General features: G+C 37.6%; 1 protein-coding gene across 1 annotated transcript in view; it reads left to right on the top strand.

The window, feature by feature from the left end:
• TOX (thymocyte selection associated high mobility group box) overlaps positions 1 to 20540 on the top strand; it is a 218325-nt gene that overhangs the window by 171178 nt on the left and 26607 nt on the right. The window contains exons 4-5 of the mRNA XM_053933107.1: positions 2126 to 2404; positions 9212 to 9442. Of these exons, the coding sequence (XP_053789082.1) occupies positions 2126 to 2404; positions 9212 to 9442 (510 nt within the window). The remainder of the gene's footprint in view (positions 1 to 2125; positions 2405 to 9211; positions 9443 to 20540) is intronic.

Below are 20540 nucleotides of genomic sequence, written 5' to 3'. Positions count from 1 at the left end.
ATGCTGCCCCATGAAAACCCGAGGGCTCAGCCCCTGCAGGGTGAAGGGTGCCTGGGGGGGGGGGGACACACCTGCACTGAGTGCTGCAGACAGGCTGAAGGGAGGGCTTTGGGGAGGGCTTTGCCTCCCTGTGTCCCACACATGAGGGACTGTGTGGGTTCCCATCCCCTTACTGTTTGTCCCATGCTGGCCAAGAGGACCTGGAGACCCTCCAGTGCTGCTCCACTTTCCCCAGCTGCTGCCCAGCTCAACAGCTGGATCCAGAGCAAAGTGTCTGAGCAGCAGTTACAGCTTCATGGGCACAACTGTCTTGATACCGGCTGTCTGCTGGAGGCAGAGATAATGATAGCTTTCAAGGCTAATATGCTTGGCAAGGAGGGAGATGATACTGGAGGGAAGGGACCAAGAAACCAGTAGTACTTTAAAAATATAAATGTCCACCAGGATTCAAATTTCAGCCTTCAATTGATTTCATCCACTGTGCTCTGTGTGCTCATCTCCTCCGGTGCTTTAGTAGTCATTAAATGAACTTGGAAAACAAGTTTGTATTGATAACTCTTTCTTACCAAAAGCTATTAATTTCTAAAATAACATAAATACAGGTATAATTGTGATGTCACATTGTCAGAAGCCAATTCAAATGCCTTTCAGAGACATAAGTACATGTAAAGTGGTAAGTATGCCATAACTAATGGTATTATTAACTTGATTTACTGCCAACCAGTCACCTTTATGAAAATCAATCCCCAAGCTCATAAAATAACTCCCAAAAATTGATACATTTTTACACTGTAAATAATAAGAGATAAGGTGAAGTTATGGAATTATCTTTACTTTTTCCTATGTGTTACTGGTTGAAAGGTTGAAAGGTATCTTCCAGATTGCTGTGATATGTGGGAGTGTGTATATGAGCAAGAGATAGGTTATAGAAGTCATGAGCTATAAAAAGATTTCAAAAAAATAAAATACAGTGATCTTTAGACAATTCAGATGACATGTCTAACAAAGACTGTCAGTAGAATAAATGTGGCTATGTTAATATATTGAACCACTAACACATGTCCTTGTCATAATGGAACTTACACAATGGTAGCTTCTGTCAGATTCTACTTTATACATACACACATGTTTGTCTGATGCACAGAAAGACAACTGTATCTATTTCATTTCAGCTATGAATTGATACTTCCATTTTAAATCCCCCACAGAAACATCTCAGCTTAAATCTGAGCTTCTCTCTGATACTCTTTGCTATTTGTCGTGTTTCTGTATGAGTATACTGAAAAGAGGTTACAGGCAATCTGCTGAGGTCTGTGTGCATGGTGCATTTGACCTCTGGACAAGAAAGGAGCTTCATCCTCCAGTGCTTTTAATTCTTATCCTTGCAGAGGCTGAATCTGTTGCTTGCATTCAAATAGATATGTCTCGTTAATGCTAAGAAGCAGTGACCCACATAGCACAATGGATTCATTTGTCAATCCTGCGATTTCTGATCTTTCCATTCATATATGTTGTAGCAGAAAATCGACTCAGAAATCATTTAATCAGTCTATCAATGCATCCTTCTTGTCAGTGGTCTGAGTTCTGAAAGGTCCAGTTTCTCATTGGGCAGTGCCAGGTAAAATAGATTTGGACCTAATACTAGATATTCAGACTCTGAAAATTCCCTGCAGCTCCAAAATCACAACTCCAAACCACCCAAATCCTAAGTTAAAAAAGCAGGATCTGGAAATTATCTTGAATTTTGAGGATGTTCATGTTCTGGTCTAGGTCTGAACTTCAGAGTGCAAAGCTGTCCCTGTTTATTAGCATTTCAGAAATACTCTACACGCAGTTACAGAAAGCAGTGCCGTTTTGTTCCCCCCATGAAAAAACCTGAGCTTTCATTGCTTTTTTTTTTTTTACTATTTCCAAGGGCTGAGGCTAGAGCCTGAATTCTTTATAACAGTCAGTGTTATGAAAATGTCAATCATATCCTTACTATGTTTATTTTCAGTATTTACATGTTTATTTAAGTACTTGCCATTTCCTTTAAGCCTTACATAGCCAATCAGGCCAACCAAGGTCTAAAGGAACAGAACACTTTATTAGTGATATGCTTAATACAGTTTTTTTCCTCTTGTAGATGCAAGATTTACGGAATACAGAAGGAGCCCAGTATAGTTCCCATCCTCAGATGGCAACCATGAGGCCAAGGGTTCAACCTGCAGATATTAGGCAGCCAGGAATGATGCAGCACGGGCAGCTGACTACTATTAACCAGTCCCAGCTCAGTGCACAGCTTGGTTTGAATATGGGTGGAAACAGTGTTCCTCACAACTCGCCCTCTCCACCTGGAAGCAAATCTGCAACTCCTTCACCATCCAGTTCAGTCCATGAAGATGAAGGAGAAGATAGCTCTAAGGTAGGCTTAGATGCTAGGATTACTATGTGAATGGTGGATATTTGTAGGACCTGCTAAATGAATGATATGGCCACAATTATTAAGCTGATACTTTATACATGATTGGTGGTTCACTGAAGTGAATAAAGAGTTATGAATACAGAATTTACAATATCCAGATAATTCTTCAGGCAGCTTGAGTAAGTTGCATCATTCCTCTTTGTGAGAGCAAAATGGAATACTGTTGAACATTGAAAGGATAGTCATTCCCTTAGGACTTTAATATAAGGGTTGAGTTTTCTCGCTTGCATAGCAGGGATGTTTGTTCCCAGTTAAAGATCAAGTTACTGCTATAAAAAGTATGAACAGTCTGTGCAATATGCTAGTCTTTGCTACTTGGTCACAGGATGAGCAAACAGAACATCATAGCAACCAGAACAGAAAGATCCTATGAACTTTAAAAACCTTACCTTGAAAATCTGGAAGACCCTGTATGCATTCATACTTTTGAGAGGTGCTGACACTTCATCATGACATGTTTAAGCTTCATTTTCATGTCAGTGCAGGAATGAAGTGATGAGAGAAATTTACATAATAAATTTCTTTAAAGGATAAATGTCAATCTACCTAGTAGGTTTTGCAAGCAAAAATCTCCCAAATCTCCCAAAATCCTGAAAACGTCCCAGAAATACACAAATCTATTATCTTAATTTTGCAGCCAGAAAAGCTGAAACATGGGAAGATAGAGACTTTGTACTAAGTCATCCCTTAAACCAGGAGTATAGCATGTTGAAGCTGGGAACCTCCTTAGCTCTGTTTTGTGGTCACTAGAAAAAAGCAGTCCTGTTAGAGCACTCCTGCAGTGCAGTGTGTGCCACGTGCAGTGCAGTGTGTGCCACAGACATGTCTGGTGGGGAAAAGTTGCAGACTTCCAGCGAATGTGAAGAAAACATATTGTGAGTCACTGAGGAGGTATAATCCAGTCAAGAAATGTGAGTCTGATTTGTTTTAACATTATATTGTTTTTCATGCCTCAAGCTATAAAATAATCATGTAATTGGAGACATATGTTTTACTACATTTTGAATAAATTCTGATTCAAAAGTTTTATTTCAGGACATTCTCCTGATTTCACAAACTTTAGGTTTTAAAAATTACTGAATAATTCATACATTTTAAATGAGCACTTCCTTACTGAGGGAGACTTTAGAATACAGCTATGTAAAAATAATTCCAGTCAGCCTTTACTTTTTCAGAATAATTCATTTGCTACTCCTGTTGCATTGCTAATACTTTTACATTTCTGGGAGTGTGCAAAATGCCCTAAACTTCTGGAGAAAATATCCAAATAATTTGGACTTCCTTTCTACTTCTATTAAGTATTTCAGTTATTTAACCTATATTTTTCACATACTTTTTCACTGTAACACTTTGTGCTAACAAAAGTGTAGGGTTGTAGTTTATAAGCGAACAGTAGTTATCTGAAGCTAATGTTTTTAATAGAGAAATACAAAGCACTGCAGACTAAGTGAAATTGGTATTTTCTTTGTGAAAACCAGTTTATACAGCGTTCCTTTTAATAAGGATGTTATTTTGGAAAACTCTCTTTAAAATTCTCTCATGCTCAGTCTAAGCAGAAAATGACAAATGGCACAATGCATGACACAAAATTAAATCTAGTATGCTAAAGTAGATATATTATCTTAAAATTATATTTATAACTGCTAAGAGAAAAGTTTAAAAGGATATTACATTTGGTTAATATTGACAGAGGGCTTAAAGTCTTCTCCATCAAGTATGGTTTAAGCAGCAAGCCTGATGGAGAGCAGATAACGCTATATATGTCTTCTCTGGGATTTCTTAGGGCTTTGTGAACCACCTGAGGCTTGCCACCAATGGAAAACAGTCAATGGGCGGGCACACCTGATCCCATGCAATGGTTCTGTAGTTCCCTCTGTAAAAGATAAGAGGGGTCGAATAGTCAGCCTGAGGAATTAAGTATCTTGTTGTACTTCAAGATTTAAAGCTCTCCACTGTGTATCTTTTTGTCACATTGCTCTTCCTGGAAGCTGCTGGTGAGTGGATAAGAATACTCAAAATAAACCAGTTGGCTGTGGAGATCTTTCTCCCCAGATACAAAAGATATCCCCATTTTAATTTTATCCCCAGATAAAATTGCATTCTATGAGAGTTGATTTGGAGGGGCCTGTGAAAGTTGTCACACCAGAAATCCTCTTCCAAGAGAAAGAAGGCAGTGGGTGGGGACAGGAACAGGTAGACCGACTGTTCTGTCTCCTGTGAGAACATCTATATTTTAACTGAATGTAACTTGGCAAAATTTGGATTTTTATTTTTGATTTATAAAATATCATGCAGATGTGTGGTATTATTTAATAGATCAGGGCCAGAGCTCATTAGCCAGTCCTTTGGTAGCAATGCACATGTTGCAGTCATGGGGTGGCTGTTGGAGCTCATTTTGTGCACTTAGAGACGTTTCTAGCTACCATGAACACTGTGTAAAAACCAACTCCCCCTGAACTCACCATGTCATTAATAGAAATAGTGACATTCTCCCTATTTAAGCAGTGGGACAAGATGTTTGACTGTGTACCCACATTGATCAAAAAGACAAAGTGCATTTCCAAATGGAAAATCACCTCACTATCAGATGACCTCTCTCAGTTTATGCCAACTGAAATGTGTGAAAGAGAAGCTACTGGTCTTTTCATAGCATATTTGGTAAAGAGGTCCCTAAAAATGATACCTATTTCTATCTAGACAACAAACTTACAGAAATCTCAATATCCTTTTCATATTTATTTGAATTTATAGAAAGAGCGTGATGGAAGGCGTAAAAAAATAAATACTTTGTGTGCGCATTTGGACTAAAAGTATAATTGTTGCCCTATGAACCACTGATTTCCATGAATGAAGGAGGTGACCATTTCAGCTCAATATATATATTCCAAATTCCAGTATTAATCTTTACAAACTGATGTAATTGTTCGTGTACTGCGTGTACTGAGCTTTGTGGATGTTCATTCCATGATAAATATTCAAATTGTTGTAAGCCTTATCCAACATACGCAACTAATGGCAGCAGCTGCTAAATGTTATTTGGCAATACTCATTCTCATAAAGATTTTTTCATATAGGCTGTTCAGACTTCAACTGTCCTGCGTTCCCTTGCTCAAAGAAAGGGAAAGGAGCCGTGTTGTAGAGGGCTCCGTTTCCCTTCATGCTATTACTCTAAAAGCAGGAGAGCCGAGGTTGCTTGACCATGAGATCAGTGACAACTGTAGCATAGTTGTAAGGATGGATATACATTCAGAGAGCTGCTGAGACCATGGAACTGTGAAATGTAGCCTCAGATTAAGGGTATTGTCTCTGCAAAGGGTGAACATCACTAAGGCTCCTTAATGCTTATAAATCTCGTATGTGAGGCTATAGTTAGAAGCAGAAAAAAGGGAGAACTTAAAAATTAGTAGTTGTAAGTAACTATAAAAACATTCTAAACAAAGTGGGCACTTAGCATATGCTTTTTCTGACCACCTCAGCATTAGAATATTACATTTATGTAATTCTTGCCATAATTCACACTGGTGAATTGTTAAACTTGTACTTCATTACTGCCAAGCATAATTTTGAGCTGCTGGAAGCATTACTGGTTTGTAAATAAGTATTTCTTCATAGGTGGATAACAGGGTCTTCTTCCATGTTCATTTGCATATCACTTATGACAGAAATTCAAATCATGTATTTTAGAGGAAAGATAGCAAGAGGTCTGCAAGTAGCAAGAATTAAATAACAGAAACACAATTACTAAATAACTGCTGCAGCATATTCTCCTTATGTGGCAGAGGTTTTACAATATTTACTTTATATGATAGGAGTTATAAGTGGAATTCTGTGTTGTCTGTTCAGCCTATTATGCAGATGGTGCTTGATTAAAATCTATTTTAAACTACAGCGATTACTGCAAGATAGTGTGCATAAAACAGCTCTCCTAGCTCCATTAAAGGCTTTGGTACTATTGCAGTTTATTTTAAATATGCTTATAGACATTTTCCAGGTTCTCAAGGGACATTTAGATATCAACGATGTGCCTTACTTGATAGTTTTAAATCCTACTCTAGATATTCTTGTGATCTATTACATGTGCAACATGGTTAATGTACACTTTTTTAAAGTGAAAGATTATTGCTTTCTTGTGATAAATAAGTTAAATACATCACCATAATTAAGCAATAAGCCATGACAGGAGGTGGATTACCATGAGCTAACTACACCTCCAGGGATTTTCAGGCACAAGTCTATGCCTAGCAGAATATATATGGTTTTTATTTTATTTTCCATCTGTCTCTGCTTTGGTGGTTAGAAGTGGAGTCTATGAAGCTGATAGACTGATGGGAGCATAAGGTAGGCCATCATCTCAGCCATTTACAAGGTTATTAGTAGTGGAATTCTGGTATTCTTTTTATTTCGTTATTTTCATATAAGACAAACTGAATTTCCCCTGTGAGTACTCTGTTTTTAACAGTGGGTTTTTGAAGTCTCTTGATCATTAAGGTTGGAGAATAAGTTTTTAGAGCTGTTCATAGAACAGCTTACCAGAAGGCATTTACACAAGTTTCTGTAGTATATCACCTAGTTTAAGGGTAGTTGAAGTAATGTGGTATCCTAACATACAGAGAACTTTTAAATCACATTGGTTCAAAAATAAACTGAAAGGAGAAAAATGTTAGTGAATCACACGGGTAAAATTTTAACTGTAGAACTAATTATTTCGAAGACTTTTTGCTCATGGAGTTCCAGTTGCACTGGACTTCTGAAAAGTTTAGACTGATGTTCTCAAATTAGAGCCTTAGTTACTTATACTTTAACTGCTGGTTTTGTGTATACTGTAGAATTAAAAAATAGCAAGAGACAAAAAGCTGAATAACTTAATAAAGGGTAGCACCATTTTGTTTTTCCATATTTTCCAAATGCTGACAGTAGGCTGTATGTCTATTAACTTTATATTAAAGTTGCAGCTATTGGAACATAATGCTCAGAAAACAAGCAACTTCATTTTCAAGTTGTGGTCATCACTTTGTTGCTGTTTTTAGTAAGCCACAGAGATTCAGATTGTTCACTGTAGTCACTTGGGTTCTGTTGGACACCACATATCAAGGCATATAGGAAAATTAAAGAGTTATTTTTCTCAAAATGAGGATTTCCAGCTATTTTCCTCATGCAGTTCCAATGATTTGAACACCTGTATCCTCCTGTGCCACTTGATACGATTATTAAAAAATAATAATAGAAAGAAGTGAAAGAAGTCATGCCTAGTAGATCCTTAGCCTAGAGCATACCATTTATGCTCTTGATCTTCTCTTCTCTTAAAAAAGCTTATGATGCACAGTGCTTTGGTCATGCCGACAAAAGAAAAAAGCCTTTGAACCCACTTGTAAGATCACACACCATTTCTACAGTTGCAGTAAATTAAATGATCATATCAAGAAAAGCTACTTTGCCACGGAGCTCCAATGTGTTGAAGAATCAGGTTATTGTCCCTTTATGTGCTTGTAAGTCACAGAATCCTAGAATAATTTAAGTTGGTAAAGACCTTTAAGATCATGGAGTCCAATTGTTAACCTCACACTTCCAAGCTCGCCACTAAACCATGTGCCCTGGAGCCCACATCTAGATACGTTTTAGATATCTCCAGGGAGAGTGACTCCACCATTTCCCTGGGCAGACTGCTCCAGTGCTTGACAATCTTTTTGGTGAAGAATTTTTTCCTAATAGCCAATCTAAACTTCCCCAGGGAGGAAGGGGAATTTGAGACCATTTCTTCTCATTCTGTGGCTTGTAACTTGGGTCAAGAGACCAGCACTCACCTTGCTATAACCTTCTTTCAAGCAGTTGTAGAGAGTGATAAGATCTCTCCTGAGCTTTCTTTTCTCCAGGCTAAACAACCTGTTTCCTCAGCTCTCCTCACAAGGCTTGAGCTCCAGACCCTTCACCAGCTTCACTAGGAAAATAGGGTGCTTTGGTGTTTGCACAAATGCTCATGTGCAGGGCTTTTTTCAGGTGGTGAATAAATAAGGCACATGAGCTTTCCTCCACACACCATTTCTCTTTCACTCCTTTCCTCAAAACATTTGCTTTTCATAGCAGATATAAAAACTACTCAGCCAAATCCAGATAGGTCAAAACTGATCCTTTAAAGGGCTCTAAACTGTCTATACTCATAAAGGTTTGTTTCTTCAGATTTTTATTAGAAAGTTTGCAGGGCAATGTCTGTAACTGGAATTGCTTGGTTCACAACCAGATTTTCTTCAAAGTCCCTGGAAGATGTGCCACCAGATGCAGAAGAAATTGATTTGAACAGTAGACTGGGGTCATTCTGGGAAAGCATGAGAATAAGCAAAAGGTAGAAATCATAGTGTTCCTGCTGTCTGCAGATGGTTCATGTTGTTGAACTGATACTCAGGCTATGGAGAAACTAATTTCATTTAAATTTTCTCATTATTTTCTTGTTATAGCCACTAGCAATAAAACTTAGAAAAGGTGAAAAGATGACCAGACAGAGATTATAGCAATTATATGAAAGAGAAATAGAAAGTATTTAAAGGAAAAAATAGCATTATCCAAAATACTTACAGAGATTTTTATACATGCACTAATGCAGATAGTGTCAACATTTGGATTATCAAAGATAACAACAAAAATTCCATTTCTGCATGCAAAATTCAAAGTTTTTTCATCACAGAGGCTGTAACAGTGGTCGGAGTGAATTAAACTGGCTTATTTTAATAGTACTTTCTTAATTTTATGTTACAGGTCAACGGTGGTGAGAAGAGACCTGCTTCAGATATAGGAAAGAAACCCAAAACTCCCAAAAAGAAGAAGAAGAAGGACCCTAATGAGCCACAGAAGCCTGTGTCTGCCTATGCATTATTCTTTCGAGACACTCAAGCAGCCATCAAGGGCCAAAACCCCAATGCTACTTTTGGTGAAGTCTCTAAAATTGTAGCTTCAATGTGGGACGGCTTAGGAGAAGAACAAAAACAGGTACAATATGTGCTGTAGCTCAGGGGCTTTGTTTCAGGAAAGTGTTATCAGGGTCATCTGAGCACTGTAGGCAGCTTCTTTTGCTTTTTGCAGGATGAAACTTGAATATGGGCCATCTCAGGAATATGATTTAAAGAGACTGAGATAAGGAGAGTATTGTTTTATTTTATCTGTATGAAACCACTAAAAGAGTTTACCTTGTTTTGGGATGTGGCACAACTTTTAGGATTATATTTAGGAATGTTTTATGCTGAAATCTGTGGGCCTAGGATTTTACAATGTCATTGCCTGTATGTGAAACTGCTGTGTAAGGGGACCTTGCTGCCAAAGCTTAGATCTGTGCAGTGGGAGCTGACATATATCTGAGCTCCCACTTGCAGATGTTTCCCTTCCCCATGATCCCATGAGTCCAGGAGTGAAGCTGGGCTCACATTTGCTCCCAAACCTCCTGGCTTTTATGAAAGAAGTTAGTGATGTGTTGACCCAAAGAGTCCTAGAGTGGGTGCTGGCAAGGGGCATCCTATAGCATATATGTGGGCTGTGGAAATCACTTCCCAAGATTACTTCCATCTTCCATGGAAGGCCTTGGTTCTGCAACGAGGCCAGCAGAGCTGGACCTGAAACTTTGCAGAAATCCTTCCAAGTCAGTCAAAACTGTGTAAAAATGGGCAACACTGGAAACTCAAAACATTAAAGGGGTGACAGCTGGCAAATGCCATGGATTCTCACTGTAGCCTACCATTGCTCTTCTTGGTTGCATTTTTACTAACTGCCAACAAAATGGATTGGATTGATAAAGGAATGAGAACTTTAAGAAGGCAACAGATATGGAAGGAAAGGATGCGCTGGGTGAGAGTTATATTGGCTACAGGAGACCCGGACTGGAGTTGATGTTGGTGCAGAGAGTGAAAAAGTACTGGGAATAAACTGAATCTCCTTCATTCATACACTGTTATTATAAAATCACAGTTAAAAAGCTAAGAATTAATGAAAACTTTTTAATGATTTATTGGTATGTAAAATTATTTGGGCTTGGAGAAGAAAAACAAAAAAAAGAAGGGTTACTTTGCTAATAACTGGGTGGTGTAGGTACATTTAGATCCTTGCTAAATATACCAGTGTAAAAAGATTCAAGATTTGGCACTCACTGAATAACTGAAAAAAAAAAAAAAAACAAACCAAAAAAACCCAAACTATTGTTGTCTAGTATCCACCAATGAATAAGGCCAGCATTTGGAGGGTTTAGCTGGAGGAAAGGTAACTTTCTGAACACAGGGATCAGAAAAGTCACTTTGACTGGCACATTAGCATTATTTTCTTGTGCTGTGTCTTTCTTTTCCCTTTTTTAATATGCCCAGCAAAGACCAACCTAAAAGACTGTAAAATACACATTTCCTTCAAGCTTGTCATGTGAGTACTACCACCAAAATATTAAAGCTTTTCTGTAGAAATGTGTAAGAAAAGTGCATGAAACCCTAAATTTCCAGCTTAACTTCAATTTCCTATTCATGGTTGAGAGCAAAATTTGAATAAGTCCTTTGCTGTAAGAACAGAACAAAATTTATTTTCCTTGTCTCTGTTGTTGTTAAGTTGAAACACAGATGAATGATGCATTATGGAATCCATATGACACATGCATGTAAAAATGGCTGCAACTATGTTTTTTAAGCCAGTTCTTTAAAGAGTTTGGGTTAGCATGTCTTCGTTGCTTTTTGACTCATTTTGCCTATTCATTATTATGCACATTTTTAAAATTCCAGGCCCAAGCCCTTTCTAATCTAGCACTGTACAAAAATAATAAAAGATACTCCCCATTTAAAAAAATAAAATTGGCAATCCCATTTTATACAATAAATTTAAACTATTTTTTTTTCCATTAGGGATCTAATAGTACAAAGTAATGATTACAAGACATCTTAACTGACTAGATAGTCTGTATTTTAAAGGCCTAATTTTTCAGATCAAGAGTGTTAGTAACTGCTATGACATCTATGTCTCTGGTAGGAAAATTGGTCTCTAAAAATACAAATGATTAATGTAGCATTTGGTATTTGGCATTGAAGAAGCTTCAGAAATTCAAAAATAGTTAAATAAAGAAACAGTAACATCATTAGAGGATAACTTTATTGATTAATTATACTTGCTGAAAAGGATTCAATTATCATAAAGCTTCTGGCTTATGTTTTGGAAGCTAATGCTTATTCTGGAATTTAAATAGAAATATATTTTCAAATTATGTTTCCTGAATTGGAACTCCTTTTCCTATTTAAATAGGAAATATAAATGAATCAGAAAGTAGAACATAATGCAGCTATTGAGAAAGAAGAATAGCCTCATGTTTTCATGCTAAAATGAAATCTTCTTTGTTCCTGTGATCTGAGCCATTTTTTTCTGAAATGCATAGAATTCTTCTTGTTTATTCCTGAAGATTGACCACAGAATAAATAAAAGTATAGAAACTCAGTACAATAATGACCTAAGGGCAATATATGTATGTCCAAGACTTTGCAACAAAATTTTGATAACCTGGTATATTGAAAAGCTTTGTGCTTTGTGTGTCTTATTTGAGAAAATAAGATTTGAATGACAAAAAAGGAAATGCTGTTACAAACTAGCTGATGGTGGGTGCCTTACTGAAGGTAGGAAAGGCTTATGCTTAAAATGGATTGTACTCTGATACTCTTGCCATGAGAATAATGCAATTTATTAGACTAAAGCAGATACCAGTGTACTTCCCTCTTATTTTATCATATGAAGATATTTGAATTTTTGAATCATATGTTCCCATTAATTTCTATGTGTAAAAAGCCCATTTGCAAACAATGCTAGTGTGTGCCTGCATTCTGTTTGTCCAAATCTATCTACACAGAGTCTAGAAGTTAAAGGGAGTTTAGTGGTCATGGTGGACTTTGTCATGGACTTCTCAAATTCTGGATAGAGTACAATAATTACACATGATCAGAAGCAGGCACTGTGCATTTTCCTTCATTTTTCACTGCAAATGCTTTCTAAAATTGTTCAGATTAATAAATCTGTGAACAGTAGGCAGCTGTAGCAGTAGTTATGTTGAGGTACATTCTCCTCAGTGCTGTAGCCATAACACTGGGATATTTTTTCCAGTGACTTCCAGTTCCTCTCTTATGATCACAAACACTGTTTTCTCTTTAGTACTATATTTTTGTGCATCCCATTTCTATAGCTTATCTATGTACATCTTTGCCCTTTGCCACTTTTTTATTGCAAAGGGAAGATAAACAGCCCCTAGGAAAGAGGGATCAGCATGCTAAATGGTCGAGTCACTGGCTTTCAGACAGAACACTGGTTTAAACTGGGTAAAAAGGCTATTTAGGTCATTTTCTGTCCTCAGATGAAAAAGGAAAGTAATTTTAAATCAGTACCAGATGTGCATGTACTAAATGAACCTTAAGTTCCTAATTGGAGTCCTAGTAAAGCTGTAATAGATGTGGCAAATTACAAACAAAATGTTCTTGTTTACATTAGTGTAACTTTAAAACTTCAGCCAAAGACCTTAATAAATGTTCTGTTATTCTAAAAATGGAATTGAATGTCTATTCAACATTCAACAAAATTAATCTCTGGTGTTACTTCAGTGACTTAACTGGAATTCTAGTAGGAATTAATTTGGCCTCCTATGAACAGCTCAGTGTGCATATTTGTGTGTGTATGTATGTGTTCCTGTGTGTTTGCTTCAATGTTGCACTGGTCCTACAGCTGGGAGAAGGAGGGATTCACCTCCAGCACCCAAAACTTAGCAATCAGAAGAAGCAGGTGAAGTGACTGTTTGAGTGCTGTGACAGATGCTTTCTTTCAGGCTGCATAATTCATAGACAGTAATATTAGCTGCAACAGTTCAGCTCAGTAGCAACACCTCATTATTTTATCCCTCAGTATTTATTCCTATGGTTGACGCCTCATGAAATTACTGTTAATGTGTTTATATAAGGGCAGATCTGACACAAGTGGGAAGAATTTAATTTCCCACTCATTCTTTCCTGCTGATGTGTCCTCTTCCCCTGGTAGAAGTGGCAAGTGTAAATAGTTAATTTGCTTCAATTATGAGCCTGTCCTGCTAAATTAGAAGCAGCAGGAATATGAAGAGCCAGAATTATACATATGAGGCAGCTGACAAATCCTCCAAGCTCACAAAATCAAATCATTTACTCCTCATTGGCGCTCAAAGACCCACTAGATAAAAACTGCAGTTTGTTCTTTAATATCAGATGGAACTTGGACTGTATGTTACCAATACTTGTGTAAAACTAAGTCCCTGTGCATTAGTGTCAATGGTTTTGATGCTGTTATCGTTTTCACTATAACCCCCAAGTTTTCAGGGGCTTTTATTTTGTCTCTAAAAGAACCCAGACTGATTTGGGCATGAAAAATAACAAAGTGGGTTTTGTAAGTTTCTCTTTTGACCACAGGGATGTTTTAGACATAGAAGCACATTATCCACTGCTGGGATGAGCAGGTAGATCAGGAGGGGATTTACAAGTAATGCTGGCCAACACCTCATATCTCCACAGCTTTTGTCATGATGTGAGACGCCACAAGTCAGATCAAGGTGGATCCAAGATCAGTGTTTCAAGAAGTCTTGACTCTGCCTGTCCTTTGGGAGCATGCAACCTAGATCCTCCCTCCCAGGGTGTGATGGCATCCCATCCCTTGACATGACAAATGAGATCACCCCCCCCATGGCTGGAAGAGCCATCGTGTCCCCATTGCATTGCCATGCATGTGGGGTGCCCGGTGTCAGGATGTCAGACAGTTCAGGGGGCTGGCTGCTGAAAGAGCTTCAGAAGATGTGCAGACCATGAGGTCAAAGTAGTCAGTAGCATTTTTAAAACAAATGTTCAATTTCTTCCCTTATACATGCTGATGTACTCACACATACATTTGTTGATCTATCTCTTATTCTCCCTTTAAAAACCCTTACTTGTTCCGTGCTAATGAAGCAATCTCCAAGGAATAACTAACACAATTGTAAGAGGATGAGAATGTACTTCCAATTTAGTAGATAAACAACCACACAAGGTTTAGCTTTGTTTTATTTTTGTAAATTAGAATAGGAAGAGAAGACACATCTGTGTGTGCACACTGCCAAAGTGAATTGTAAGCAAAATGGATTCTAGAATAGGCACAACAGACAGCAACTTTACATCTCTCCTCCCAGCTACTTGCACCTATGTGCTTTCACCAGTGTTGCATCTTAGGAATGTTTTGGAGATGAACTGTTTTTCTGTACAAATTCCTATACTGAAACTGCATCTCTACCCTTTGAAGGTCTAGACTGGAGTGTCAAGATTTCAAAACAACGGATCCTCATCCTGGTGTATTCTCCTTCTCCCTTCCTCTGAAAGCATCTGGGCTTAATGAGCTGGAACACAAATGGGCCAATAATAGGCACATACTATGTGCAGATACAACTCATGTCTATTTACATATAAGTAAATTTGTATCTTCAGGTTTTTCTATAGCCCTGGCTTCTACATGGCCAGACCTTGAGCCCCTTAACTTCCATTGACTTCAGAGGGGAGAAGTATCAGGCCTTCTGTGAAGTCACAGGGAATATCAGCCACCCCCTGCCCTGGGTAGATTTCTAACATCCATTTCCAGCACACAACAAACTTGGCTCCTAGAGAAATATTACACAAGGCCCCTGAGTTATGAAATGTTGACATTAACTCCACTTTCTTATTGTACTTGGAAGCAACTGGGCCAAAAGGACCCTGGGTTTCAAATACTGCTGTATCAATGTGCATAAACAATAGCCTTAATTTTCAGCTTATTCTTCTTTCCCAGCTTTTATCTTTTCTTTTTTGATTTCAGTAGGGACATGACTTTTATGTTGCTTACATGCAAAACTGGATTTAGGCTCAATTATTATACCGCCATTCAGGCTCACATCCTTATTTTTTTTTTTTAAAGAATACTACCAGGTGGAAATAATCACCAGATAAATCATGTGTTTAATGTCACTTGTTTTGTACTCAACTTTCATCCAGCATACTTCTGATAAAGTGTGCAGTCCTGCTCCTGTAAGCTGAAAGCATCAAGACTATAAGGTCAAATTTAGGCCTGGCACAAATGGCTGCAATTTCCAGTGTTCTCCAGGAGTCTCATTGTTTGTGCTAGAGCTGAATTTGGCCTGTGATCTTTCCCCCACATGCCAGAAAGACAGAATTTTTTTCCCCTAAGCCTCTAATATATCATCAGTGTCTTTTCCGTGCTCTACAGTCAGACTACTGAGCCATATAGCTAGCCCTGGGTCTCTTTGTTACTGTATGTACTTAGACTGAAAATCAAATGGTAATATATTTCAATGTCCATTAAGCAGTTCTGAGGATTTTTCTTCTGACTGCTGTGGGAATATTTTTCTCCATATTTTAGATGAGTGTGTGCAGCTCTAGGTGCCTTTGCTGCAAAATCAGGAGATTAAAACTAGAGATATGTCTCCCACATGGAAAAAAATACAAGCTTTCTCTATGAGCCGACATATTTAGGGCCAGGAATGACAATCTGAATGTGGAATTTAATTCTGGATGGGAGCCTACTGTATTTTATCAGATGACATTCCTGTAACTGTAGTCCGTGAAAATGACACTCCCATGGGATATAACACTGCAGAGACCAAGAATACAGAATCAGTCATGTTGCTTTTTGATTTACTATTTTTGCATATACTGTTTTGTGGGGTTCCTGGAACACTTCCACCAAAACAAATGTGGGCACTTTTATATCATTTTAAAAAGACAAATATAACTTGCTTGCAAGTCTCAGCTCTAAGGAGATATCCACAAGATAAACAGAAAATTTCCCTTTCTTTGTCATCCTCATACTGTCTATTTAGGCAAAGCCAGGGAAGTAGCATGGTTCTTTGTAATTTGCTTTGTCATCTAGGAGACACAGAGCTTTTGCAAACTTCCATAAAACACAAATTCTGAAAGTCTCTTTTTCTCCTAAAATGATGAGTCAGTTTAGTTCACTGTCTCCAAGTCTAGTATCATCTCTAGTATCAAAGGGGACTGAAGTCACAAGCAATAATTTTCCATTATCATCTGATAGTCAAAACTGAGGATGTAGTTGCAGACATTTGAGTGCCTGTTTCAGCTCTTGTGATGACTGGGGGAAGGGAGACCTCTTCCCCTCAGGCAATAAGGGTGCAAGCCACAAGTGACAGGCTAGTAATCCCACTGCTTACTCTTGTTGTGACGTGTTGATAATCCTCCACAAGCAAGTTGGGAGGAAGTTCATTGTGAAAAAATGGCTAGCCAGAGCAAAATCCTGGCTTAAGACATTACAGGTATATTTCAACTATATATATATATATATCAGTAATAAACTTCATATTATAGAACACATAGAAAAGCACAGGAGACATAAAACCTGCCTCAAGGAATTTATGATCCAAAAAGACAAGAACTAAACAGCAGTTAATATATATAAAATAAAACATGACCAGAATCTGGCAGAATAAAGCAAAAATGCTTAAGTTCTACTGTGGTTTTAATTTGGTGAATGTAGTATCTGTGAGTGGTTGTCCTATAACTTGCCACCCCTCTATCTCCAAGTGGAATTTTGGTGCATTCAGTTTAGGAATTCGTATCACTGTTAATAAGAAGAGTTCAGTCCTTGTCCTTGCTGTAGGCTGCAGTAGCTCTGGTGGCCCACATGCATGGTTAGCCCAGGAAACCTGAGCTGAAGTTTGCTGGTGCAATGGCCTGGGGGCTGATACCAACCTGTGAGAGCCCAGGGCATTCGTTTTCCCTGGTGACCTAATTCAAATTATCTATCATATATTATCTATTATCATATATTATCTACTATCTACTATATATATTATATATTATATATTATATATTATATATTATATATTATATATTATATATTATATTTCATTTCTATTTTTATTTCTATTTGTATTTCTATTTCTACTTACATTTATATTTATATATAATTTGTCTATATTTATGTGCACAAAATAGGGTTTGTACTCACTCCTTTTTACGTGCTTTGCTATACAGTGTAAGGGAGCTTGAAGCTACCTTGGAAGTTCAATTAAATAAGGACCTGTGTATTATGCTGTCTGTATTTGCATGTGTGAAGCACAGTAGGAAAATAATGCAAGCAAGTTCCATTTATAGATAAATGTATGCAGTCTTGGTGTTTTGGGGTTTCTATAACATGCTGAAGAGAAAAAGATTAAATTAAACTGACCCACCCTGCATATATAAAATGACATCTTTTTCTGCCAACATTCATTTTTTTCCACAACTGGGACAATATAGAAAATAAAATACTGTGTAAGGACACAAATATGCTGCTGAATCAGTATGGGCCTTTGCTGCCTGAGTGACAATCAGTTGATGTTCAATTATCATGTTAATTGAATTAAAGTAAAATGGAAATTACTTAAATCCATAACTATATGTTCCTGTCAAGTTACTTATTTAATAATTGTTGCTTGCTTGACAGAGGACAAGAAAATGACCTTATAGGAGATTTCTAAGATGCTATAAATAAAATTAAATATTCCCACTATACAGTATAGATAAGCAAGAGAACAGAACCCTACTTTATGATACAGGGAAAATGTTAATTGTATTATTGGATATGATATGTTTGATAATTTGACACTGTCTTAAGTATGAACCTCAAAAGACCTTCAGCTGTTTGCTAGAGCACACTTGAATGATGACACAAGTCTTTTTCCTCTCCAAAAGTGCTGCAAGGATACAAGTCTTATACTTACAACAACACAAAACTATTTAAGCCTGAGGGCTAAAAAATTCTCACAGCTGCTGAAAAAAATTAAAAATAGTTTGAGAGAAGCAGCTGACTTGTTCATACCTGTTTGAGGTACTGCTGCAAATGCTGAAGATACTCCCCACTTGCCTTGCCTTTATAAGTTCACAGTGAAAGTCCATTCCAGCAGTGAATTGGTACCACTGCCAGGGCCACATTCATTTGCCTTCAGAGAAAAATATTGACAGCCAGACCAGACCTTGTTGCTATTTATGTTACCAAGTGTTTACTCCCCAGACAGGCAGAATTTACCCTGATTTTTAGTCTAGGCCATGACCAATCCATTTCCAAAAGCAGCATGAGGATCATCAGCCTACTTGTATGCTAACGTACGCAGTGGGCACCTTCAGAAGGACATAGTGAGAGCTCAACCTCTTGTCCTCCGAGGACACACCAGTGCTTTTCCAGGGACAAAGTGGGGTGAGCTGATCACCTTCCAGACCAGCCAGCCTGCAGGGGCCATTCTTGCCAATGCAAAAATCAAAGCAGGCTGGGGTAATCTAAAACTTTTTCCCACCCAGTAAGGACTTTTTTACTATAATGATCTCCTGTTAAATCAGTAAATTTTATCATGCCAGGGAAGATGTGGTCTTCATGTGATTATTATTCATTCACCAATAGATTCAAGATAAGAGGGCAAGGCAGTGTGTACACTGAACATGGTAGATGCATAGGTAGGACATAATTAAATAACAACGGTCTGATGATGTTTCTTTGAAGTAGTGATGTTTTAGATGGAGATTTGCAGAATTGTTGTTAGCTTCATATTATTGAGTTAACCTTGTGCAATATGACTATTTGTGAGAAAAGTCAGGTCCCAGAGGACTCTTTCAATTATGCTGTGACTGTAGGAGCACAGCAGGAGTGTCTATTTTTTGTATTTGTATAATGCAAAATAAAACCCAATGTGGAAGCAGTAGATACATGGTCTTTTGAAGAACATTGTTCTGTGTAAAATTTGTTGTTCAGCTCTGTTTTTTAAGTTGGCTATCGGTGATGCAGAGGCATTGCTATATACAAAGGAGTATAACTTAGTCTTTGTTCTGTAGGTCAAGCTGAATTAATTTTAGCAGCTAGGAACAGACTGCTGACTAATTTATTTGTTTTCAAAACAAATAGTAATTCCCCTAATAATCACAGATGATTATAACTTAAGAAGCAAATTGCTACCTTTTTTTTTTATTTGCAGAACAATAGGAGATCAACAATCACTACATATTTATCTTAATCTGGAGAAATTACAAGGGTGCAAAGATACAGTTGCACAGCTAAAACCAATCTTTTTCCCTCTCTGTCTTTATATTTACAATTTTAGAAGCCGAAGACTTCTCTGTTTCCATTATGATCTTTTGCTTCCCTGGGAAGCAAAATCTTTAATCCTTTTAGGCTGGCTCCAAGTTTTGCCAGCCCGTATCTGAGTTTTGTTCTGTGTCTGAAAGTAAAGCATTAGTGAAACAAAAAATTGTTTCACGAGTACATTCTTTATAAAAATGGTTTTGTACTGGATCCTTCCAGCCTGACATTACCACTCTCCCTTTGTTGTCTGCAACTGTATTGTCCTCTGTGTGTACACTCTGTGCTGCCAGGTCCTCTCCATTACAGGACTGCTGGTTTTACTGAAGCATTGGAAGATCAAAAGAGAACACTTTAAAGTTCTATAAAGTTTATCTTTCTAGGGAGGAGATGTTCATGTGTGCTTTTAGCTGTGGAATTCAGAAGAACACCCCAAAATTGTATTTCTAAATAGCTTTGCCTCTCTTTTAGCTTTGAATCAATAGCCCAGTTAACCAGGCAGTGAGGAATGGGAGGGGGAAGGTGGACAGTCTTTACTTTCCTCGTGGAGGCTTTCCACAGGTGCCCAGGTTGTGCATTTGGCTGGAGAAGTGGACAACAGATACACAAAGCTGCAGTTTGATTTTGTACCATATTATTAACCCCAAATGTCCGTCCACATGTGGATTAACCTTTGGCATGTGACTTAAAAATCATTAAATATAACATCAATAAAAAAGTAAATTTTCTTTCCCTTTTATTTTTCTCTCTCACTTTTAAACCTTTAGATGTTTTCTAAACTTCACCTTTCAACAAGAAACATGAGGAGTCAGTCCTGCTTAGTTACATGAAGCCCAGAGGCATGCATGACTCCTAAATCTACCCCTTCAGGAAAAAAACCCAAACCATGAAGTAATGAGAAACTCATGACAATATTTGCAAGCAAAAATGTTGAGTTGTTCCTAAATCTGTCACTGACATGGCTAACAGCAAGTCATTAGCT

This window comes from Vidua chalybeata, chromosome 1, assembly GCF_026979565.1.
Source record: "Vidua chalybeata isolate OUT-0048 chromosome 1, bVidCha1 merged haplotype, whole genome shotgun sequence".
NCBI lineage: Eukaryota > Metazoa > Chordata > Aves > Passeriformes > Viduidae > Vidua > Vidua chalybeata.
The sequence above is the reverse complement of the archived record's forward strand: the minus strand, read 5'-3'. Positions and strand labels throughout refer to the sequence as shown.